The sequence below is a fragment of the Chlorocebus sabaeus genome, chromosome 2 (assembly GCF_047675955.1).
Source record: "Chlorocebus sabaeus isolate Y175 chromosome 2, mChlSab1.0.hap1, whole genome shotgun sequence".
Classification (NCBI taxonomy): domain Eukaryota; kingdom Metazoa; phylum Chordata; class Mammalia; order Primates; family Cercopithecidae; genus Chlorocebus; species Chlorocebus sabaeus.
Genome location: NC_132905.1, coordinates 95,325,232 through 95,351,127, shown reverse-complemented (window position 1 = coordinate 95,351,127; position 25,896 = coordinate 95,325,232). Strand labels below are relative to the sequence as shown.

Below are 25,896 nucleotides of genomic sequence, written 5' to 3'. Positions count from 1 at the left end.
GCTCACTGCAAGCTCCGCCTCCCGGGTTCACGTCATTCTCCTGCCTCAGCCTCCCGAGTAGCTGGGACTACAGGTGCACGCCACCACACCTGGCTAATTTTTTGTATTTTTAGTAGAGACGGGGTTTCACCCTGTTGGCCAGGATGGTCTCAATCTCCTAACCTCGTGATCCGCCTGCCTCAGCCTCCCAAAGTGCTGGAATTACAGGCGTGAGCCACAGCGCCCGACCGGTTTTTTTTTTTTTTTTTTTTTTTTAAGGCTTTTTCTCTTTCTTATTATATCATGAGAGCTAAAAAGAGAAAGACTGAAGAAAACTAACAGAAGAAAAGACATTTCTAGATGATGCCTTCAAATGTTCTATGAATTCAATTAGAGTTTAAGAGGATCTACATAAGACCACACTAGATTACTCAGGAGAGCTGCTGGCATTTTTCTAGTAGACAAAATAAAAATGGTTGACATTTTTCTTTGTGCTTTGTAATCTTAATTTTATGTTTAAAATTCATTTGAATTTTAACAGAAAAAATTTTCTTACCACCTTCATACATATCAAAACGTTGTGTTGCTGTCACATTCCCAGTTACATCTGAAAATGAAAGAAATAGTATTTTAAAGGAAAGTTCACAGAACTAGGGCACACTTGTGACACCAGGGCCTGGGGAAGGAAATATTTCTTCCCTGTCTATCTCAAGGAAACCCCACTGATGTAATGATCCGGCCTGCAGAGACACGGCTGGCCCTTTGAGGAGAGTCCCCAAAACAAGATCACAGGAAAGTGCTGGAAGATGTGCTAGAACTTTCTACCAGTTTGCTTCACATTACAATTGATGGAACACTAACAACTCCCCCACCCACCTCGTCCCACAGAAACACCAGAGCCCCCTCAGCCAGGCCCAACCGCCTCAGCCCACAGAAACACCAGAGCCCCCTCAGCTAGGCCTACCTGCCTCATCCCACAGAAACACCAGAGTCCCCTCAGCCAGGCCCAATCAGTTTAGCCCACAGAAACACCAGAGCCCCCTCAGCCAGGCCTACCTGCCTCATCCCACAGAAACACCAGAGTCCCCTCAGCCAGGCCTAACCACCTCAGCCCACAGAAACACCAGAGCCTCCTCAGCCAGGCCCAACCGCCTCATCCCACAGAAACACCAGAGTGCCCTCAGCCAGGTCCAACCAGCTGAGCCCACAGAAACACCAGAGCCCCTTCAGCCAGGCCCACACGCCTTATCCCACAGAAACACCACAATCACCTTAGCCAGGCCCAATCACCTTAGTCCACAGAAATACAGGAGCCCCCTCATTCACACCCAACCGCCTCATCCCACAGAAACAGCACAGCCCCCTCAGACAGGCGCAACCGCCTCAGCCCACAGAAACACCAGAGTCCCCTCAGCCATGCCCAACCAGTTCAGCCACAGAAACACCAGAGTCCCCTCAGCCATGCCCAACCAGTTCAGCCACAGAAACACCAGAGTCCCCTCAGTCAGGCCCGCCCGCCTCAGCCCACAGAAACACTAGAGTTCTCTCAGCGAGGCCCAAACAGCTCAGGGCACAGAAACACCAGAGTCCCCTCAGCCACGCCCAACCATGTCGTTCCACAGAAACACCAGAGCGCCCTCAGCCAGGCCAAACCACCTCAGCCAACAGAAACACCACAGCCCCCTCAGAAAGACCCACCCGCCTCATCCAACAGAAACACAGGAGTCCCCTCAGCCAGGCCCAACAAGCTCAGCCCACAGAAACACCACAGTCCCCTCAGCCAGGCCCAATCACTTCAGCCCACAGAAACACCAGAGCCCCCTCAGCCAGGCCCAAACGCCTCAGCCCACAGAAACACCAGAACTCCATCAGCCAGGCCCAATCACTTCAGCCACACCAGAGCCCCCTCAGCCAGGCACACCCGCCTCATCCTACAGAAACACCAGAGTCCCCTCAGCCAGGCCCAATCAGCTCAACCCAGAGAAACACCAGAGTCCGCTCAGCCAGGCCCACCTGCCTCAGCCCACAGAAACACCACAGCCCCCACAGCCAGGGCCTCCTGCCTCAGCCCACAGAAATATCACAGCCCCCTCAGTCAGGCCCAACCACCTTGGCCCACAGCAACACCAGAGCCCCCTCCGCCGGGCCCACCTGCCTCATCCTACAGAAACACCAGAGTCCCCTCAGCGAGGCCCAACCACCTCAGCCCACAGAAACACCAGAGTCCCCTCAGCCAGGCATAACCGCCTCAGCCCACAGAAACACCAGAGTCCCCTCAGCGAGGCCCAACCACCTCAGCCCACAGAAACACCAGAGTCCCTTCAGCCAGGCATAACCACCTCAGCCCACAGAAACACCAGAGCCCCTTCAGCCAGGCCCACACGCCTTATCCCACAGAAACACCAGAGTCCCCTCAGCGAGGCCCAACCACCTCAGCCCACAGAAACACCAGAGTCCCCTCAGCCAGGCATAACCGCCTCAGCCCACAGAAACACCAGAGTCCCCTCAGCGAGGCCCAACCACCTCAGCCCACAGAAACACCAGAGTCCCCTCAGCCAGGCATAACCGCCTCAGCCCACAGAAACACCAGAGTCCCCTCAGCCAGGCATAACCGCCTCAGCCCACAGAAACACCAGAGTCCCCTCAGCCAGGCATAACCGCCTCTGCCCACAGAAACACCAGAGTCCCTTCAGACAGGCATAACCGCCTCAGCCCACAGAAACACCAGAGTCCCCTCAGCCAGGCCCAACCGCCTCATCCCACAGAAACACCAGAGTCCCTTCAGACAGGCATAACCACCTCAGCCCACAGAAACACCAGAGTCCCCTCAGCCAGGCCCATCCGCCTCTGCCCACAGAAACACCAGAGTCCCCTCAGCCAGGCCCAACCGCCTCATCCCACAGAAACACCAGAGTCTGCTCAGCCAGGCCCAAGCAGCTCAGCCAGGCCCAAGCAGTTGAGCCCACAGAAACACTAAAGCCCCCTCAGCCAGGCCCACACACCTCAGCCCACAGAAACACCAGAGTCCCCTCAGCGAGGCCCAACCACCTCAGCCCACAGAAACACCAGAGTCCCCTCAGCCAGGCATAACCGCCTCAGCCCACAGAAACACCAGAGTCCCCTCAGCCAGGCCCATCCGCCTCTGCCCACAGAAACACCAGAGTCCCCTCAGCCAGGCCCATCCGCCTCTGCCCACAGAAACACCAGAGTCCCCTCAGCCAGGCCCATCCGCCTCTGCCCACAGAAACACCAGAGTCCCCTCAGCCAGGCCCAACCGCCTCATCCCACAGAAACACCAGAGTCTGCTCAGCCAGGCCCAAGCAGCTCAGCCAGGCCCAAGCAGTTGAGCCCACAGAAACACTAAAGCCCCCTCAGCCAGGCCCACACACCTCAGCCCACAGATACACCAGAGCCCCCTCAGCCAGGCCGACCTGCCTTATCCCACAGAAACACCAGATGCCCCCCTCAACCAGGCCCACCTGCCTCAACCCACAGGAACACCAGAGCCCAATCAGCCTGTTCACTTCCTACTTTACAGTCTCCTTCAGGGCTGTCAGACTAGGAGCATTTTATCTCCACTTCCACAGCCCTCACGTCTCGGGGCTATATGTCCACTCACTCATAGGGACGTTGTGGGAAACCCTTTCCTTCTCCTCCGGGCCCCTCAATGGCAACTGTGAGAGAACTATTTTGCAGACCTAAGAGAAAGGCCAGGTTTTGTTTCCCATGAGGCTGCAGTGGCTCTTATCACACAGAAGTATGAGATGGTCTGTGGTCTCAGCCCCTAAGCAGACACTGGGACTCTGGGAGCAAATGAGAGGCTCAGTCCAGGACCACAGGCTGCACCCCTTTGGCGGCCCTTCTGGTTTTAACCCTACCTTTGGCCTATCCCTCTGTTTTTTCCTTTTTTTAAAATAAAATCTGTATTTGGTTTTCAGTTGTTTATTTGTTGTTAGAACCACAAATAATCTGTGAAGTGAGACATGTAAAAATAATTGAATATATAATTTTAAAATGCATTAAAATATAAACCTAGCCTAAATCATGTGCAAAAGTCTTGAAAACCCAAGGTACCTTTGCAAATCTGATCAGAGAGCTTTTAGAGAAGTTTAAAGAAAATATTTAATAACTTACAGTTGACAATGGCAATGTTTATTCCTCTGGCAACATTTCCCAGCTTTTCTCCCATGAGCCTGAAATGGAGCTAAGCATTAGTCAAGTACCAAGAGGCGTGCGACTCTCCCCGCTCCACGAAGTCTTCGCCTGACCAAATGTCAGTCTCATCTGCTGTCCCCCACCTTTTCCTTGAAGGTCTGCACTGGCCTTGGTGCAGCTCCTGAGAACACCACCCCCATGCTTACCCACACACATCTACTCCCAATGTCTACAGACTCAGTCCCTCAGAGGACCTGGAATCTCAGGGCACCTGGACACTGCATTCAATCTTATAATTTAGACAAATGGCTAGGGTGAAGAAAAACCAACATTTATTTAGCTCAGACTCTTCACAGATGTACTTTTTTGTTAATTTATTATCTATTTATTGATTGAGGCAGGGTCTCACTCTGTCATCTAGACTGGAGTGCAGTTGTGCGATCTTGGCTCTCTGCAACCTCTGCCTCTCAGGCTCAAACAATCCTTCCATCTCAGTCTCCCAAGTAGCTGGAACTACAAGCATGCACCACTATAACTAGCTACTTTTAAAAATTTGTTTTGTAGAGATGGAGTTTTGCCATGCAGCTAAGGGCGGGTCTTGAACTCTTGAGCTCAAGTGATCTGCCCACTTCAGCCTCCCAAAGCACTGGGATTATAGACATGAGCCACTGTGCCCAACTATGTCACTTAATTTTTAACCTTTAAATTGGAGAATATGAAAAGCCAAATTCAAGAGGATTGTGCCCTAAAATCAGGAAGACTAAATGACTTTCCTGGAGATGGTAATTATTGCTGAAGATCACAGAAATTGTGTGTGTGCATGTTGTACATGTGCATGTTCCCATTGTCAAGTGTCAGAATCAATGACGTTAGCTTTATGAAAAGAATTTGGAAGCTTTCCTCCTTTCTCCATGCTTTGGAATAGTGAACACAAAACTTTAATATTCTGTTTTGACACCTTTACCTAAACTCCCCTATGAGTTTTCTAGGCTTAGTGCTTTTTGATAATTTTAGAGAATATTCCATAATAACTTGAAGCAGAAAGAACTTTCTGATAATAGAAAATTGGCTAATCTAAACCAACTCTCTAATAGAGAAAAACAGAAAACATGAGGCAAGTTTTATTGTTGCTGTTGTTGTTAAAGATCTGGTTGTATACATTAGAGACCAAATAAGGTAGTAAAGAATTTCCCAGGCCAAGATCTGGGAGAAGACTAAATTTCAGGTTGGTAAGTCCAGCATTTAAAACTACTTTTAACCAAGGAGAATTTTCTGATTCCAGAAAAGGTGTGTAAGGATGTGAACAGCTCTTCTGACAACCATGTGAGCCAAGGAAACAGAAGTTGGGAGCCAAGGTCAGGGCCATGTTAAATCTCCCACATCTTATTTGGGCTGAGGCCACAAAGGGTTGAATCCTGAAAGTGAGAGCAAACCAGAAATAAATCAGAGCTTGTATAAACTTCAGCCTAGTTTTTAGTCAACTAGGTGGCCCAGAAAATCTTTAACACTTATTCAGGTCATCCTGTTCTGCTAAAGGTTCCAGGTCCCAATTCCTCAGAAGAAGATATCATCCCATGCCTCAATTTTTCTAAAAAAACAGGTGCAAGATCATATGAAACCTGACACATGAGGAAAGAAGCCAACGCACACAAGAGCCAATGGAACCAGCAGAAAACAGTAGATAACAGTGACAGACTCACAGGCACTCTAAATGGTTGTATACATTAGAGACCAAATAAGGTCTAAATGCTTAAATTAGAGACAAAATGCTAGAGTTATCCAACTCAGACTTTAACTATAATGTATTCAAAAACATGGTTGATAAAATTAAAAATTTCAGAACTGAAAAGTACCAAAACTGACATGCTGATTTAAAAAAGAACCAGAATAAATTTCTAAAACTAAGATAATATAGTAACCTAAAATCAGTAATGAATGAATGGGTTTGACAGCAGATTAGGCACAGTGGAAGAGAGAATCAGTGAATGGAAAACATCTCTGTCCATGATAAAGAGCAGAGAGATAAACAAATGGAAAATACAAAATAGACTGTAGGCTATAGAGAATATAGTAGTGATAAGGTCTAACATATGTTTCATTAAGAATCTCAGAAGAAGAGGAGAAAGTGAATGGGCAGAAGATACAAGAGCAGATAATTTGTTAAATTTGATGAAGGACTTCAATACCTACATATTTAAGAAACTCAAAAAAACTCCAAAGAAGATAAAACAACAAAAGACACACTGGGGTACAAATGTTGAAAACCAAAGACAAGGAATCTCAAAGGTTACAGGGATGAGGGGAATAGGCAGTTACTTTCACAGTAGCAACAATAAGACTGTCAGCTGACTTCTCAAAAAGAAAATATAGAACCTAGAAGACAGTGGAATAGTACCTTGAATGTGCTGAAATAAAATAATGGCCAACACAGCCTGCAAAAGTATTTTTCAGGAACAAAGATGAAATAAAGATATTTCAAAGAAACATAAACTGGAAGGATTCACCATCAGCAGGCCATGCTATTTTTCAGGAATGAAGGTGAAATAAAGATACTTCAGAGAAGCATAAACTAGAAGAATTCACCATCAGCAGAACATGCAGCAGCGTTTGCTCTGTGTCTTTTGCTGTAATAAACCTTACCTATAAGTGTAACATGTTATTGGGTCTTAGGAGTTTTTCTAGAGTATCACCGAATTTGAGGCTAGTTGTGAGAATCCTTCTGCAAAAAAACACTCAACAGAAATGTATGTGCATGTGCACCAAGAGACATAAACAGTACTGGGCATAATAACCCCAAACTGGGGAAGACTCAAATGTCATTCAACCATAGAGTGGATAACTGTAACATATTTATGCAATGCAATATGAGACAGCAATGAACATCTAAGAACAATAGCTACATCCAACAAGAAGGATAAATCTCAGACACAAAAGAGTATTTGGTTTACGATTCCATTTATACAAAGTCCAAAACAGACAACATTAAACAAATGTTTAATTAAATAACAGTATTTTGTAATGCATGCTTAGGCAGTAAAACTACCAAGCAAAGTGAGGAAATTAATCGACATAAAAAAAATCCAGGTTACCATTGGGCAGGAAGGAAAGAGGAAGTTGCATTTGGGAAGGGGTACACAGAGGGCTTATGGAGAGATAAGTGATAGTCTATTTCTTAGCCAGGATGGTGGTTACACAAGTGTTCACCTTATCATAATTTATTACAAAATGATATATTCATCATGTTATTCATTGCAGCATTACTGGTAATACCAAAATATATCAAACATCAGAAATGCCTATCAGTGCAGAACTAGCTGAATAAACTATGACACATCCATGCTATGGAATACCACATATCAATAAAGGAAATGAGGAAAAGCCTTATGCACTGATATGGAATAATCTCTATTAACTGTTAAGTGAAGAAAGCCAAAGTCAAAACTGTGTATAGAGTTTACCACCTTTTATGTAAGAAAGGATATATATGTGTGTGTACATGAGTGTATATGTATATACATGTGTATATACACATATATGTGCATATATTTATACACACATATATATTCACATGTATACATGCACATATATACATGTATACAAAACATACATAGATATGTATTAATTATATATATATAGCTTATTTTTTGCCATTAAAAAATACTGGAAGAATAAATCAAAAACTAATTTAAAAATTAATGGAGATGGGAACAGGAGGTGGGGAGAAAAGGTGGAGAATACAGGGAAGATTTCTCTGAGCCTCCTTTTTTGGAACTGTAATGTTCAAACATAATGCTGATTTCTTAACAACATAAATATATATACAAAAATTAAATGAAACCCAAAGAAAAAGAGAAAAACCTAGCATTGAAAGCAAATGGAAATTAGTCCAATGTAAAATAGCTACAGGGAAAGTAATTATTTCATATGACTGTGGCCATTGCTATGAGTTGAATGTTTGTCACCTCTCAAAGTCATGTGGAAATTTCATTGCTATTGCAACAATATTAAGAGGTGGGACATTTAGGAAGTGATTAGGCCATGACGACTCTGCCCTCCTGAATGGATTAATGCTGTTATCACAGGAGTGGGTGGGTTCCTTATAAAAGGACAACTTTGGCTGGGCATGGTGGCTCACACCTGTAATCCCAGCACTTTGGGAGGTTAAGGCAGGCAGATCACAAGGTCAAGAGATCAAGACCATCCTGGCCAACATGGTGAAACTCTGTCTCTACTAAAAATACAAAAATTAGCTGGGCATGGTGGTGCGCGCCTGTAGTCCCAGCTACTCGGGAGGCTGAAGCAGGAGAACTGCTTGAACCTGGGAGGCAGAGATTGCAGTGAGCCGAGATGGCGCCACTGTACTCCAGCCTGGTGACAGAGAGAGACTCTGTTTCAAAAAAAAAAAAAAAAAGATAACTTCAATGACCTTTTGTCTCTCTCTCTCTGTCTGCTGGAGCTGGGACACCCTTCTACTTCTCCTACTTTGAACATGAGAACTCCAGGCTCTCCAGCCTTTAGACTCCAAGACTGACACCAGCAGACCCCCCATCTCCTATTGATTTTCAAACTGAGAATTACACCATCTGCCTCTCTGGTTCTGAGGCTTTGGTACTTGGACTCAGCCATGTTACCAGCATCCCAGGGTCTCCAACTTGCAGATGGCCTGTCATGGGACCTCTTGGCCTCCATAATTGCATACGCCAATTTCCCTAATGAATAAATCCACTCTTTCCTTTCTCTTCCTACCTCCCACCGCCATTGGCTCTGTCTCTCTGGAGAGCCTTGATTAATATAGACATCTGACTTTTTATACCCTTAATAAAATATTTTTAAACCTGTAAGGAACTGCAAACGACATTTTTTAACTTCGCTCAGTAGTTGTATTGTTAGTAGTCCTGGTATTGCAATTTGAAGGCAAAGGTTAATAGTACTAGGAACCAAGATTCTCAGTGTAAAGGAAGAGTTAAAATGTAAAATCAAAGAACTTAAGGGGTAAGACTCCTGCACTGTTGAATTTGAATTGTAAATGCTAATGTAAATTTATGATTTAGAAACAAATGCATTACTTGGTTCTGTCCACTAAAAGTGGCCATGGGTGTCTAGATCTCAGTTTCTAAATACCATGTCCCATTAAGGAACTGTCCTTTTAGAGAAATGGCTGATTTCAGTCTGAACAAAGAAAGACTCGGCTGTGCTATAAATCAAGGAAGCACAAAAAAAAAAAAAAAAAAAGGCCCACTCAAGAAGAAACAGGTAACTTAAGTAGTGCTGTACTTATTACATCAATTAAATTTGCAGTTAAACACCTCAAAACAAACCCTTCCAAGCCAGGATGACTTTGTTAGGAAATCACACCAAATATTTAACGAAGAAATAGTATCAATCCTATATAGATTTTCCCAAAATATTGAAGAAGTGTGAAATATGGACTGCAAACAGAAACAACACCTGCTTTAATCCAGGAGGGTGAGGATCATAAAATAAAACTAAGAAACTATCAGCTGAATTTTCATATTCCCATGACTTTGAAGGACTTTGCCACATATTCAAAGTAAAGTAGTCTAACTTCGCTTTTTAAAGTAGTCTAACTTTGTTCAGAGCCCACCTGGCCCTGAACACCCCTGAGGCTCCCATGCCCCTACGTCCCCCACATGCCTTTCACTGCATCACTACTGATCCCTACTCAGATCCTAGAGTAGTTGTCTATCATCACCCACAGAACCCTCAGGGCTGTGCTCACTTCAGATTTAAATCCTAAGTATAACTGCAGTCAAATGAAACAGTAAAACCATTCAACACTGGACACATACAGCCATTAGAGACAATCAGCTCCTTCCCTGGTGAATACAGCAGAGCTTTCTCATTTCCACTTGGATGCTCTCAGCCTTTTGCCTGAGACCAACGACATATAGTTCTCTCCTATGGGCAGAACTGCTGCTTGGTCAGCCTCAGGGAAGGTGGAAGAATCAGTAGGATAGCTTTATTTTCCTTCTAAACACTGGTACTTACAGGTTATCCTCAAAGCAGATTTTGGCGTACTTGTTTATGCCACCTCCGCTGAGTAACCTGTAGGCATAGGTGTCAGATGGGCAGGGAGTCCAGTGGTCACATTTTTGCCTTTTGGGGACTGGGGCTGTAATGAATAAGAAAGTATATAGCCGTTAACATCCCACAGTAATTTGCAGATGCACCTGCTGCTTGGTGGAGAGCACCAGCACTTCATACCAGAAACTCCAAGCAGCAGTGGGAAAACCTGAGGGGAAGGATTTCCAGGCTTCACTGAGAATTCCCCTAAAGACACAAAGCTCACTGAATCTGATTTTATTTTAAAGTGACAAATAAGCAAAGAGAGAGAGGGATACTGAGTAGCGTAAAAATTTCAAAAGGGCTGGGAATCACTGCCCATGGCTGCCCATTGTGACGTTCTTGGTGGGCAATGTAATTTGCAGTACAATAAAAGAAAGATTACAGGGGTCTAAGAGAGCTGGTGAGCAAAGACAGCCCTCTGTGGAGCATCTATAAAGCATCCGCATCTACACAGCCTTAGACACCTTAAACACACACACATCACACAACATGCCACAGACACTATAAACACACACACCATACACAGCATACAACACATCACATACTCAACACACTGACACACACACCACACATGCATACACACACACCACATGATGTATCACACACACACCCCACACCATACACAGCACACATTCACACACATCATACAACATACTGCACATCTCACACACACACCATGTACTCACCACACACATATGCACACCATACCATACAGACACACACACACTGTACATGTACACACACACACCACACCACTCCCACACACATTCCCCCCCAACACACACCATATCACACAGACACACACACACTCTATACCACATACATCTGACCACCACAGCTGACCCACTCTCCTTCACTTGAGTGTGAGGAACTGAGCTTTTTGCCCAGGATGCTATGATGTCAGATCCTGGCATAAGCATCCTTATTTCACAGTTGTCAGCAATTTGGGAGGATTGAGGGACCTGAGGCTGGAATGCGAGGAGTCCACCTGGCCCCGAACACCCCTGAGGCTCCCATGTCCCAACAGCCCCCACACATCTTTCACTGCATCACTACTGATCCTGCTCAGATCCCAGAATAGTTGTCTATCATCACCCACAGAACCCACAGGGCTGTGCTCACTTCAGATTTAAATCCTAAGTCTGCAGAAAGGAATTCACAAAGCACTCTCTCACCTTAAGTTTGAGTAGAGACTTGGCTCTATTTTATGAATTACTGTACTCTTAGCACCTTAAACTAAGAAGTATAGTCAGCAAAATGGTAGATTATACATAAAATATCACAAGTAAAGAATCAAAGTAGGGGGGAGGGGGGAGGGATTGCATTGGGAGTTATACCTGATGTAAATGACGAGTTGATGGGTGCAGCACACCAACATGGCACAAGTATACATATGTAACAAACCTGCACGTTATGCACATGTACCCTACAACTTAAAGTATAATAATAATAAATAAATTTAAAAAAAAATAATCAAAGTATACCACTATAGAAAACCATATAATCGGAAACAAAGACAGTAAGACAGGAAGAAAGGAAAAAAGGATCTACAAAACAACCAGGAAACAATGAACAAAATGGAAGCAGTAAAGCCTTATCTATCAATAATTACCTCAAATGTAAATGAATTAAATTCTCAAAAGATATAGATTAGCTTGATGGATTTAAAAACAAACACAAAAACAAGACCCAACTATATGTTGCCTATAGGAGACTCACTTCACCTTTAAAAAATGTATAGATTGAAAATGAAAGGATGGAAAAAATATTTCATGCAAATGGAAACCAAAAGAGAGCAGGGATAGCTATATTTACATCAGTTTAAACAGACTTTAAGTCAAACTTTGAAAAAAGGCAAAGATGGTAATTATATGATAATAAAGGAGTGAATTCATCAAGAAGACATAATTGTGTGTGTCTGTATGTGTGTGTGTGTGTGTGTATATATATATATGCACCAAACATCAGAGCACCTAAATGCAAAAATTAAGAGATCTGAAGGCAGAGATAAACTGTAATACAATAATAGTAGTGGATGTCAATATCCCATTTTCAACAACAGATCAGCCAGGCAGAAAATTATTTAAAAATTAAATTTTGTCTTAGTCTGTTCAGGCTGTTTTAAAAATATACCTTAGGCTAGGTAATTTGTAAATAATACAAATTTATTTCTTAAACTTCTTGTTGTTTTTGAGATGGAGTCTCACTCTGTTGCCTAGGCTGGAGTGTGGTGGCATGATCTCGGCTCACTGCAACCTCTGCCTCTCAGGTTCAAGTGATTCACCTGCCTCACCCTCCCAAGTAGCTGGGACTACAGGCACGCACCACCACATCTGGCTAATTTTTGTCTTTTTAGTAGAGATGGGGTTTTGCCATGTTGGCCAGGCTGGTCTTGAACTCCTGACCTCAGGTGATCTACCCACCTCAGCCTCTCAAAGTGCTGGGATTACAGATGTGAGCCACCATGCCTGGTCTATTTCTAGAGGCTGGGAAATCCAAGGTCAGGGTGCTAGCAGATACAATGTCTGATGAGGGCCCATTTTTCATAGATTGCACCTTGTTGCTGTGTCCTGACATGGTGGAAAGGGGCAAACATGCCCCCTTCAATCTCTTTTATAAGGGTGTTAATACCATTCATAGGGGCTCTAATCCCATTCATAAGTCTTCACGTCTTACTTTCCACAAGGCCCTACCTCTTAATACTATCAGATGAGTGATGAGGTTTCAACATATAAATACTGATGGGACATCAACTCAGCATAGGAGACTTGAATTGCTCTTTATACCAAATGCATCTAATAGACATATACAGAGCATTCCATTCAGCAGCAACAAAATATCCATTATTCTCAAGCACACATGGAGTGCCTTCCAGGACAGACCATATATCAGGTCACAAAACAAAGCTTAACAAAAACGTAAGAAGATTGAAATAGCATCAAGTATCTTTTCCTACTACCATGGCATGAAACTAGAAATCAATAATAGGAGTACATTAGGCCGTTATCCCATTGCTATAAAGAAATACCTGAGACTGAGTAATTTATAAAGAAAAGAGATTTAATTGGCTCATGGTTCTGCAGGTTGTACAGGAAGCATGGTGCTAGTATCTGCTTAGCTTCTGGGGAGGCCTCAGGAAACTTAAATCATGGTGGAAGGCAAAGTGGGAGCATGGCCAGAGCAGGAGCAATAGAGAATGAGGGTGGGAAGGAGGTGCCACACACTTTTAAACAACCGAATCTCATGAAAATTCACTATCATGAGCACTGCATCAAGGGGATGGTGCCAAACCATTCATGAGGCATCCACTCTTATGATCCAAACACCTCCCACCATGCCCCACCTCCAACAACAGGGATTAAAATTTGACATGAGATTTGTTGGGGACATAAATCCAAATCATATCATTTTGCCCCTGGTCCCCCAAACATCTTGTCCTTCTCACATTGCAAAATACAATTATGCCTTCTCAATAGTCCCCCAAAGTCCAAAATCATTCCAGCATTAACTCAAAAGTCCAAAATCCCGTCTCATCTGAGATAAGGCAAATCTCTTCCACCTACAAACCTGTAAAAATCAAAAATAAGTTATTTACTTCCAAGACACAATGGAGGTACAAGCATTGGGTAAAATATTCCCATCTTAAAAGGGAAAAATCAGCCAAAAGAAAGAGGCTACAGGCCCCACACGAGTCCAAAACCCAGCAGGGTAGTTATCAAATCTTAAAGCTCCAAAACAATCTCCTTTTACTCCATGTCTCACATCCAGGGTACACTGGTATGACGGGTGGACTCTCAAGGCCTTGGGCAACTAGTCCCACCCCAGTGGCTTTGCAAGGCTCAGTCCCTGAGGCTGCTCTCACAAACTGGCATTAAGTTTCTGTGGCTTTTCCATGCTGAGGGTGCAAGCTGCCAGGATCTGCCACTCTGGGGTCTGGAGGATGGTGGCCCTCTTCCCACAGCTCCACTAGGCAGTGCTCCAGTGGGAACTAGTGTGGGGGCTCAAACCCCACATTTCCCCTTTGCACTGTTCTAGTAGAGGTTCTGCCCCTGCAGCGGCTTCTGCTTGAGCACTCAGGATTTCCCATGTATTCTCTGAAATCTAGGTGGAGGCTCCCAAGGATTAACTCTTGCATTCTGTGCACCTGCAGCCTTAATATCATGTGAACGCCCCCCAGGCTTATGGCCTGAACCCTCTGAAGCAGCAGCTTCAGCCGTACCTGGGCCCCTTTGAGCCATGGCTGAAACAAGAGCTGCTGAGATGCAGGGAATAGCAGGTTAGCGGGGCCCTGGGACTGACCCATGAAACCATGCTGTATTCTTAAACTTCTGGGCCTGTGTGACAGGAGGGGCTGCGGCAAAGGTCTTTGAAATGCCTTTGGGGCCTTTTTCCCATTGTCTGGCTAATAGCACTAGGTTTCTTTTCACTTATGCAAATTTCTGCAGCCTGCTTGAATTCTTCCTGTGAAAATAGGTTTTTCTCTTTTACCACATGGCCAGGCTGCACATTTTCTGAACTTTTATGCTCTGCTTCCCCTTTAAATATAAGTTCCAACTTTAGGTCACTTCTTTGCTCACACTTATAAGCACAGGTTACTAGAAGCAGACAGGTCATATCTTAAATGCTTTGCTGCTTAGAAATTTATTCCATCAGATACCCTAAATCATCAGTCTCAAGTTCAGAGTTCCACAGATCCCTAGGTCAGGGGCACAATGCAGCCAAGCTCTTTGCTAAGGCATAATAAAAGTGACCTTTGCTCCATTTCCCAATAAGTTCCTCATTTCCATCTGAGACTTCTTCAACCTGGCCTTCACCATCCACCTCATTATCAGCATTTTGGTCACAACCATTCAACTAGTCTCTAGGAAGTTCCAAACTTTCGCTCATCTTCTTGTCTTCTGAGCCTCCAAAGTTTTCCAATCTCTGCCTGTTTCCCAGTTCCAAAGTTGCTTCCTCATTTTCATATATCTTTATAGCAATGTTCCACTCCTAGTACCAATGTTCTGTATTAGTCCATTCTTGCACTGCTATAAAGAAATATCTGAGACTGGGTAATTTAGAAAGAAAAGGGTTTTAATTGGCTCACAGTTCCACAGGCTGTACAGGAAGTATAATGCTAGCATCTTCTCAGCTTCTAGGGAGGCCCCAGGAAACTTATAATCATGGCAGAAGCAACAGGGGTAGCAGGCATATCACATGGCCAGAGCAGGAGCAAGAGAGAGAAGAGGGAGGTACCACACATTTTTTAACAACCAGATCTCGTGAGAACTCACTCATTATCATGAGAACAGTACCAAGAAGATGGTGCTAAACCATTCATAAGAAATCCATTCCCACGAGCCAATCACATTTCACCAGGCCCCATTTCCAACACTGAGGATTACAATTCAACATGAGATTTGGTGAGGACATGGATTCAAGCCATATCAGAAAGTAATTTCAGAAAATTCACAAATATATAGAAATCAAACAACATTGGCTTCTGAACAGCCAATGGATCAAAGAAGAAATTAAAAGGGAGATTAAAAACTATCTTGAGACAAAAAAATACAAAAATAAAACCAGAAACACAACAAATTAAAACTTATGAGATACAGCAAAACAGTTCTAAGAGGAGTTTATAGTAATAAATGCGTACATTAAAAAAAGATCTCACATAAACAACCTAAGGTTATACATCAAGAAACTAGAAAATGAAGAACAAACTAAGCCCAAAGTTAGAAGGAAAAAAATGACAACAATCATAACAGAAGTACATGAAATGGAGCCTAGAAAAACAATAGAAAAGGTCATAAAAACAGACTTGGTTTTTTGAAAAGAGAAAAAATTGACAAACCTTTAGCTAGAGTAAGAAAAAAAGAAAGAGAAGACTCAAATAAAATCAGTAATGAAAGAGCAGACATTACCACTGATACCACAGAAACACTGAAGTATCATAAGAGACTATTGTGAACAATTATACACCAAAAAAAGGAATAGACCAATAAATGTAAGGAGACTAAGTCAGTAATAGAAAGTCTTCATCAAAAAAAAAAAAAAAAAAAAAAAAAAAAAAAAAAATCTCAGGACCAGATGGCTTCATGGCTGAATTTTACCAACCAATTAAAGAACTAATACCAACCAATTTCAAACTCTTCCGAAAAACTGAAGAGGAAGGAATGCTTCCAAACTCACTTTATGAGGCCAGTATTACCCTGATACCAAAGCCAGACAAGGGCACTACAGGAAAATAAAAGTGTAGGTCAATATCCCGGATAACATAGATGCCAAATTCCTCAACAAAATATGTATACTAGCAAATTGAATTCAACAAGACATTAAAAAAATCATTCGCCATGTGTATTAGTCCATTCTTGCACTGCTATAAAGAAATGTCTAAGATTGTGTAATTTATAAAGAGGTTTAATTGGCTCATGGTCCTGCAGGCTTTACAGAAAGCTTGGTGCTGGCATCTGCTTAGCTTCTAGGGAGGCCTCAGGAAGCTTACAATCACAATCATGGTGGAAGGTGAAGGGGAGCAGGCATGTCACATGGTGAAAGTAGGAGCAAGTGAGATAGAGTGGCAGGGGGAGGTGCCACACACTTTTAAATTACCAGATCTCACAAGAACTCACTATCACAAAGGCAGCACCAAGCTGTAAAGGATGCACCCTCATGATCCAAATACCTCCCCCTCCAGGCTCCACCTCCAGCATTGGGAATTACAATTCCAAATGAGATTTGGGCAGGGCCAAATATCTAAACTAAATCACCATGACCAAGAGGGACCTATCCTTGCAAGGACAGATGCAAGGATGATTCAACATATACAAATCAATAATGTGATATACCACATCAACAGAATGGACAAAAGCTGTATGATAATGTCATATGGTTTAGACAGAAAGTAGAAGCAAGAAAAGAATTTGACAAAATTGAAATCCTTTCATGATAATGTTCCTTAACACAATAAAGACCACATATGAAAAGCCCACAGTTAACATCATAGTATCAACTCAAGTTAATGGAGAAAGGACAGTCCCTTCAATAAATGGTATTGGGAAAACTGGATCTCCATATGCAGAAGAATGAAATTAGATCCTCATCTCACACCACATAAAAAAGTCAACTCAAAATAAATTAACGACTTAAACATAAGACCTGAAAATATGAAATTACTAGATAAAATATAAGGGAAAAGCTCCATGATGTTGGTTTGGGCAATGATTTGGGGAATATGCCCTAAAAATACAGGCAACACAAGCAAAAATTGGCAAAGGGAATTACATCAAACCAAAAAGTTTCTGCACAGCAAAGGAAACAATCAACGGAGTGAAGAGATAACCTACAAAATGGGGGAGAATGTTTGCAAAGTGTAAATCTGGTAAGTGATTAATATTCAAAACATACAAGGAACCCAAAAAACCAATAACAAGAAAACAAATAAAAAACCTGATTGAAAAATGGGTAAAGAACTTGATAAAGATTTTTCCAAATAAGACATACAAATAACTAAAACGTATATGAAAAAATGTTCAATATTACTGACAATCAGGGCAATGCACCAGCTCACACCTGTTAGAATGGCTATTACTAATAACAGGAAAGATAACGAGTGTTGGTGAAGATGTGGAGCAAAGAAAACCCTATACGCTATTGGTGGGAACATAGGTTAGTATAACCATTATGGAAAAACAGTATGGAGATTCCTCAAATAATTAAAAGTAGAATATATGATTCAGCAATCTCACATCTGAGCATACATCCAAAGGATATGAAATCAGTATGTCAAACAGAGATCTGTACTCCCAGGTTCACTGCAGCATTATTCACAATAGCCAAATACGGAATCAACCTACGTGCCCATCGACGAATGAATGAATAAGGAAAATGTGGTATAATAGAGTGCACGATAAAATACTATTCAGCCTAAAAGAGAAGGAAATCCTGCCATTTGTGACAAGGTAGATGAATGTGGAGGACATTATGCTAAGAGAAACAACACACCCACAGAAAGACAAACACCACGTGTTCTCACCTACATGTGGAATCTAAACAAGTTGAACTCATAGAAGCAGAGAGTAGGATGGTGAGAGGAGGATGGTCTTACCAGAGGCCAGAGGTTCAGGGTTTGCGAAGATGTTGGTCGAAATGTACAAAGTTTCAGCTACACAGGAGGAATAAGTTCAACAGATCTATTGCACATCATAGTGACTACAGTTAATAACAATATACAGTGGTCTTCCTGTCATTCACAAAGGGTACATTCCAAGATACCAGGTGGATGCATGAAGCCACAAATAGTACAGAACCCTATATATACCAGTTGGGTATCCCTTCTCCAAAATGCTTGGGACCAGCAGTGTTTCAAATTTTTTTGGATCTTGGAATGTTTGCAGTATGCTTACCAGTTGAACATCCCAAATCTGAAAATCCCAAATCCAAAATCCTCCGATGAATATTTCCTTGGAGTATCATGTCGCTGCTCAAAAAGTTTTAGATTTTGAAGCATTTCAGGTTGTGTGTTTTCAGATTTGGGATGCTCTACCTATATTATTATTATTTTTTTCCTATACAGACATACCTGTGATAAAGTTTAATTTACAAATTAGGCAAAGTAAGAGATTAACAACAATTAACAATACAGTTTAATTTATAAATTAGTTGGAGCAAGAGATTAACAACTAACTCTAATAAAGTTACATGAATGTGGTCTCTCGCAAAATATCTTACTGTATTTATTGAAGTTCTTAGCAAATTCAGCAAACGATTTTTTTCTTTCCTCATGAAATCGAGAGCTTTCACCTTTTCACTTAAAGAAAGTACTTTCCAGCTGGGCATGGTGGTTCATGCCTGTAATCCCATACTTTGGGAGGCTGAGATGGGCAGATCACCTGAGCTCAGGAGTTGACCAGCCTGGCCAACATGGCAAAACCCTGTCTCTGCTAAAAATACAATGAGCCACGCATGGTGGTGAGCACCTGTAATTCCAGCTACTTGGGAGGCTGAGGCAGGAGAATCACTTGAACCTGGGAGGCGGAGGTTGCAGTGAGCAAAGATGGCGCGACTGCACTCCAGCTTGGGTGATGGAGCATGACTTCATCTCAAAAAAAAAAAAAAAAGGAAGAAAGCAAGCAAGCAAGCACTTTCCGGCTTCTCTTTGGCATATCCAAGTTGCCAGCACCTCTACTCTTGCTCTGTGGAGCCATTATTCAGTAAAATAAAGGTGACTTGAACACAGATACTGTGACAGTCAATCTGATGACCAGGCTGGCTCCTAAGTGACTAACAGGCAGGGAGTGCGTACAGCACCGTGATGCTGGGCAAAGGGAAGATTCACGTTCCCCGTGGGATAAGGCAGGACAAGGCGAGAAGGTGTGAGATTACATCACACCAATCAAAATGGCACACAATTTAAAACATATAAATTGCTTTTTTCTGGGGTTTTCCATTTAGTATATTTGCACTGTGAATGGCCAAAGGTAAGTGAAATCACAGAAAGCAAAACCACAGATAAGTAGGGGGAACTACTGCATTGTATACACGAAAATCACCATTAGAGTACATTTTAAGTGTTTTCATCACATAAAAATGTTAAATATGTGAGGTGATGCATGTTAAGTGGCTTGATTGGGCCATTCCACAATGTATACGTATATCAACACATGCTGCCAATGAATTAATTAAAGATAAAAGCTATCATGGGCCGGGCGCGGTGGCTCAAGCCTGTAATCTCAGCACTTTGGGAGGCCGAGATGGGCGAATCACGAGGTCAGGAGATCGAGACCATCCTGGCTAACACGGTGAAACCCCGTCTCTACTTAAAAAATACAAAAAAACTAGCCGGGCGAGGTAGCGGGCGCCTGTAGTCCCAGCTACTCGGGAGGCTGAGGCAGGAGGATGGCGTGAACCCGGGAGGCGGAGCTTGCAGTGAGCCGAGATCCTGCCACTGCACTCCAGCCTGGGCGACAGAGCAAGACTCCGTCTCAAAAAATAATAATAATAAAATAAAAAAGCTATCATGACCAGGGCAAACAGCACTGGTGCTGGAAGGGCCTGCTGGAGAAAACTGGGCACAGAGAGGTGCTGTGACATCAGAGCAAGCTGTCAGGGCCGAGCCGGACGTGGTCTGGGTTTCTTGGTGACCACAGTCCTCCATTCCCAGTAGGTGAAAACACAGAGCTCTCCCGTGAGTGCTCACACCAATCCTGAAGGCTGGCCCCCTCCTTCAGATCTTTCTCCTTGCCGACCCCATCTCATCTCAACACTCCAGCCTACCCCAGTACCACCCAGCCCCACTCCCTGTTTTATTTTATTCCTTAGCAGTTAACACTCAAATAGCCTACAGTTTCTTTTCTCTTTTTAAAAATACTCAGCCAGGCACGGTGGCTCAGGCCTGTAATTCCAGCACTTTGTGAGGCCAAAGCGGGTGGATCTCCTGAGGTCAGGAGTTTGAGACCAGCCTGGCCAATGTGGTGAAACTTTTCAAACAATTAACTTAATGTTTTTGCTTTGTTTTGTTTTTTGTCAATTTCCAGATACCTAAATTTAAAGCAAGTGTCCAATTGCTCACATGAAAACGTGCTATAGACCAGTTTTTCCACTGTTTCTAGATTTTTGGACACTCTGCATTTTGTTCCTTTTTTTCAATTTAATAATTATACTCATTACTTAGGTATTTGCCTGAAAACACATTGAATATAGCATTTGAAAATGTAACTGACAGTTTAAAAGTAGGTGTGTCCTGGTTCCCAACTTTGCAGATACCCTGTGTATGCAAATTCGTGTATTCTCTCAATTCAGAGAGAATACACGAATGGGAATACTCAGGAATCCTCCCCTGGAGCCTGTGCTCCCCTTTAGCGTTGGCGACCTGTTCCCTTCACAAGCGCACAGACCTATCCACTTTCCCGTGGGCAGTGCTGTTCTCAGCACGGCAGCTCCATGGTTCGTTTAACCAGGACCTGCTCTCAGAGACTTATGAACTGTGTCTCGGAAACACTTCCAGGTCTTTTTGTCATCATCAGGATGCTGCAGGGAGTAACCTGGATACAGAATCCTCTCAGTTGGAGGACGAAGAGGATGCGTGCCTCTACACAGACACGCTGTGCATGCTGACAGGTGTGGTACGCTTACTCACAGAGGTGGATGGCATGCCACACCCATGGCCCTGATGGTTCCTAAAAGATAAAACCACCTCTGCATCCTGGAGGGTATGGTCATTAGGACAACAGTATGGCAGCAGCTTAGCACAAGAGGTAGCAAGGGAAGATGGAAAAGGTAGTTTTCCTTTGTGGTGAAGCCAGCTGAACCATTACAAATGGGCAAACAGGATCTGAAGACACCACAAAGGAGGCAAAGAGAAGATCCCCACCATGAGGGTATGAAACTAGAAATTAATCACAGGAATAATTTCAGGAAATCTACAAATATGTAGACATTTAACAACATGTTCCTGAACAACCAATGGATCAGAGAAGAAATTAAAATGGATTAGAGAAGAAATTAAAAGGGAAATTAAAAAATATCTTAAGACAAACAGAAATGGGAACACAAGATGAATAAGGCAGTGTCTCTTTGCAACTAAACTGGTATAAATATCTGGTCCTCATATTTCTCCAGTCTCTACTAACCTTTGGGATGATTCTGGCTCCTGTGCAAGTCACATGTTCTGGTCAATAAACCTCAAAAGCAATATAGGAAGCAGAGAGAAGTTAAGCCTATATTCAAAGTTAAACCTTTAACTAACGAGGGAGGAGAGGATAACAAAGCCAAGGAGTACTTCTTTCCAGAAATGGTGGAAAGATTTATAAAATAATCCGTGTTTTGTGATTTAGCTAAGGGTTGTGCCTGCAAACATATCGAATAACAGTTTTGACCTAAAAATACATTTTTCATTCTGAAACTAGCAGTAAATGCTTTCCAGGTAAAGTTTATTTCAGATGCATTAAATATTTCTTTTATAAGCACCCTGGGAGGCTGAAGGGCCACAGGGTACCTGGGCTTTCCTCCCACCTGACATCTGCATTCTTTGTTTCCCGGCTTTCCATGGCTCTGGCACCAACAGGCACTGGGAACCTTTGCAATGATCAAAGGGCACCAGGCCTGGCCTCAATCCCATGACAGGTTCCCAAGGCAGGAGCAGCAGCTTCTAAACTTAGGTGGAGGGAAAGGAGGAGCTTGGGTGAGAAGAGCCCCAACTGGAGAACAGTGGGCTGAGTTCTAGCCTAACTTGTTCCTGTCCCTCCTCCTGCCTCAGGGGCTGGGGCTTAGGGTGCACAGGCCTACACAGGCCTGCCCAGCACTCCCACCCTTGGACCCAGGACACTCACCCAAAGGGCTGGTGCTGGAGTTTCCAGCGGGGCCATTGTGGGGGTCCCATAGGGATGCTCTCCCCAGGGACTCCTCCTACGGGGTCAGCAGCAGAACGAGCAGGTCCCCACTACAGGGCCTGGCAGCCCGTCAGCCAGGAGCATGGCCTCCTCCCCAGCTTCCAGACTTGCAGCCCCTGGAGCTCTGCAAAGTGAGAGTCCTGTTTCATGCGGACATGTGCAGGTGGGCTTTCCAGAAGGGAGGCGTTTGATGTGCCTCATACGCTCCAGGGAGTATGTGGCTTTAGTGACTAAGGATGACACCCAGATGGGCCTTTGTGTTTCCTCACAGGGCCTGGGAATGGGCAGGGAACCCATGTGTCATTAAAAAAAAGAGTCAGTAGGCTTTCTGAGTCCTCCATCCATTTCCCAGAAGCACAAAGTATCATCACGTGAATGAAGAAAGAAGACCATGTTCCTAACTCAGTGTGCGGTTGGAGGGTGGAAACAGCTCCTGGGAAAACAGTTCTTTCCAAACCCTGCCTAGAGAACCACATCAAGGTCTTCAGTGTTTTTCCTGGAATTCCTTACCCCAAACAATCAAAAGGTAAAGTTCCTGTGGCTTACGTAGAAGCCAGTGTCCCAGCCAGGGAGAACAGTGGGCCTTCTATTTAGTCTCCTGTTTTTTATGCCTCATGAAAAGTTGGCTTGTTTAAGACTGAAAGCCTCCAGCAGCGACACCATTCCCTAAGATGCAGTCGGCCTTCTGCTGTCAGTTTCAGTCTAAGAAATTATTCTCTTGCTGAGGAAAATCCACCTGATTCCTCGTCCTTACGGGCAACTCCTGGTTTATAATACGATAGCTACTTTACCCGGCTCTGAAAGTAGCGACAGCAATGAGAACCTAGCTATGGAGCTCGTGCAGCCTTGCGTCTGGACTCTCCTGGTGGCTTTCCCCAGATGTGCTGTAACCACAGGAATGTGTACACTGGGACTTGGAAGAGTGGAGAGGAGGTTTTATGAAATTCAGATACAAATCACAAAGAACCTTAGATTTAAAAGAAACCATAACAACTGCTTAGTTCCAGGATGATCAAATTTGGCTCTGTATGAAGCCAAGTTTAAAACATTAAAATAAATACAGGTTCTTAGCTTCCACCCTGGACCTAGGGAGCTTTGAATTTCCCAGAGTGGGGTCCAGGAATCTGTCTTTTAAAAATACTTCCTGATTTGGGAACAATGATCTCATTTTAACTCCTATAAACAAGGAAGATTATTCCAGAGGGTAGGAGATCCATGCAGTCACTAGAACTATCGAGTCATGAAATAAGATCCTGTCAATATAGACTAGGCAAACAAAGGAGGTGGCTGTTTGCATATGGCATTCTGACCATTTCAATTACCTCATTGTTCTATAGGAGATTAAAAGTCCAGTCTGCAAAATCCAAAGACCAGAAGCCATCAAAGAGTGTTTGTTTCTCTGCTAATCAATGCTAATTATTTATTAGGTGCTTCTGAGTCCAGTGAAAGTAGTATGGCTGGGTGTGCATTTGGCTAAGGGAAGCCACTGTCAAAAGTTGCTGAACTCCCCCCGCCCCGGGTTGGTGGCCATTCCCAGCACTGTGTCACCTTTATTAAGCCTTAAGCCTTTGCCACCAAGTGAGAGTAGCATTGCTCCTATATGACTTTAGCCAGAGGGCACTGCAGTGAATCCTACACAATGTGCTTCCGGGGTAATCCTGGGTTTTACTAAGGACAGCGATATTTCAGAGGACATGGCACCATTGGAGGTAGATGTCATCTCAAGACTGGAAAGAGCCTTAGGTATAGGTGGCATCTGCTATGCACCCTCACTGACAGATAAGGAACAACTCCAAGATGTTAACAGCGAGTTAGTGGCAAGATTAGCATTACATGTTAGTTTTCATGACTTGAATTTCAGTGTTACCTCAACTATGGCCATTTAAGAGTTGTCAGTTCATTTTGTTTTGGTTGAGAGTCTAGGGAGGTGACTGAACACAGCTGATGTGTTTGGTTTAGTTCTGTTTTACAAGACTTTCTGAGAAAATGATGGCCCTCCCTAAGATCTGACTATATGCAAGACAAAGTCAACAGGGTGCTGTTTCTAGTGACTCTCCCCTGAAGCTCACCTGTACAGCCTGGGGCTGTGAGCTGTGTGTGGGCTACACATGGCTCTAAACTAGATTCACTCCTTTACTCACTCACAAACATTTATTAAACACCAGAAACTGGCCTAGATTCTACAGGTATAGCATGAATAGAATAGCTCACACACAAATAGAAGAGGCAGAAAGTAAAGTCAAAGAATATATATATATATATATATATTTTTTTTTTTTTTTTTGAGACAGTCTCACTCTGTCACCCAGGCTGGAGTACAGTGGTGCCATCTTAGCTCACTGCAACTTCCACCTCCTGGGTTCAAGTGATTCTCCTGCCTCAGCCTCCCAAGTAGCTGGGACTACAGATGCCCACCACCATGCCTGGTTAATTTTTGTATTTTTAGTAGAGACAGAGTTTCACCATGTTGGCCAGGCTGGTCTTGAACAACTGACCTCAAGTGATCCACCCACCTTGGCCTCCCAAAGTGCTGGGATTACAGGCGTGAGCCATGACACTCGGCCAAAGATCTTTTCAGATGATGATATGCGCTATGTACAAAGTAGGCATTAATCTAATCGCTCAATATAGATAAGAAACTCCCTGCAAATAAAGTAGGAAAAGAGAACAGCCCAACAGAAAAGCCAGCGAAGTGGGAATTTGTGATTTACAGAATGGGGCGATGGGGACAAAGGCTTCATAAACGTGCCGCGCGGTCACAGCCTGCCCGGAGCAGCCCTTGGCTCTGGCTGCCGTGGGAAGAGCTCAGCACCCTCTTGCATGGGCCCTCCGGCATCGGCACTCTGCATCCGGTGTGCACCCACTGGGGTTCTAGTGAGCGCGAGTTTTTCTCCTAAGCTGTTTCTCATTCCTCCTCCTGTCTGTCAGAAAGAAATAGCAGCCTCAGGCTCAACTTGGTGTTCATAAACTCATTGGTAACCTGAGAGCTGCCTGTTGGTGCAGTGAGGTCCCCGGAGCACCTCTCAGGATGGGCCAACTCAGGAAGGTGGTTCCTGAAGCTTGCAGGTGAATATGGGGAGGAGGGAGCTCCATGCACCAGGTGTTGGAGGAAGGCCTCTAGCTTGGCTCAGTCAAATTAAGGGCATCATGGGCATAATGTCTCCAGCTGCCCTATGGCCAAATAGTTCCACTCCTAGGTAGATATATCCCAAAGGAAATTTCACCCAAGTCTATCCCTGCAGCAGAACAGCAAGGAGGTGAGGAGCTGGAGGCCAGTCCGGGCTTGACCTCAAGTGCACAGAGT

At 43.7% G+C, this 25,896-nt stretch overlaps 1 protein-coding gene across 4 annotated transcripts in view; it reads right to left on the bottom strand.

The window, feature by feature from the left end:
• FAM3B (FAM3 metabolism regulating signaling molecule B) overlaps window positions 1–25,896 on the bottom strand; it is a 55,085-nt gene that overhangs the window by 14,674 nt on the left and 14,515 nt on the right. For 2 of the 4 annotated variants that reach the window (XM_007968640.3, XM_007968598.3), the window contains 3 exons: window positions 10,144–10,267; window positions 4,114–4,172; window positions 536–586 (listed from right to left, as the gene is read on the bottom strand). In XM_007968640.3, coding sequence (XP_007966831.1) covers window positions 536–586; window positions 4,114–4,172; window positions 10,144–10,267 — 234 coding nt within the window. The remainder of the gene's footprint in view (window positions 1–535; window positions 587–4,113; window positions 4,173–10,143; window positions 10,268–25,896) is intronic. The other 2 variants (XM_007968586.3, XM_007968578.3) reach the window with 2 other exon arrangements.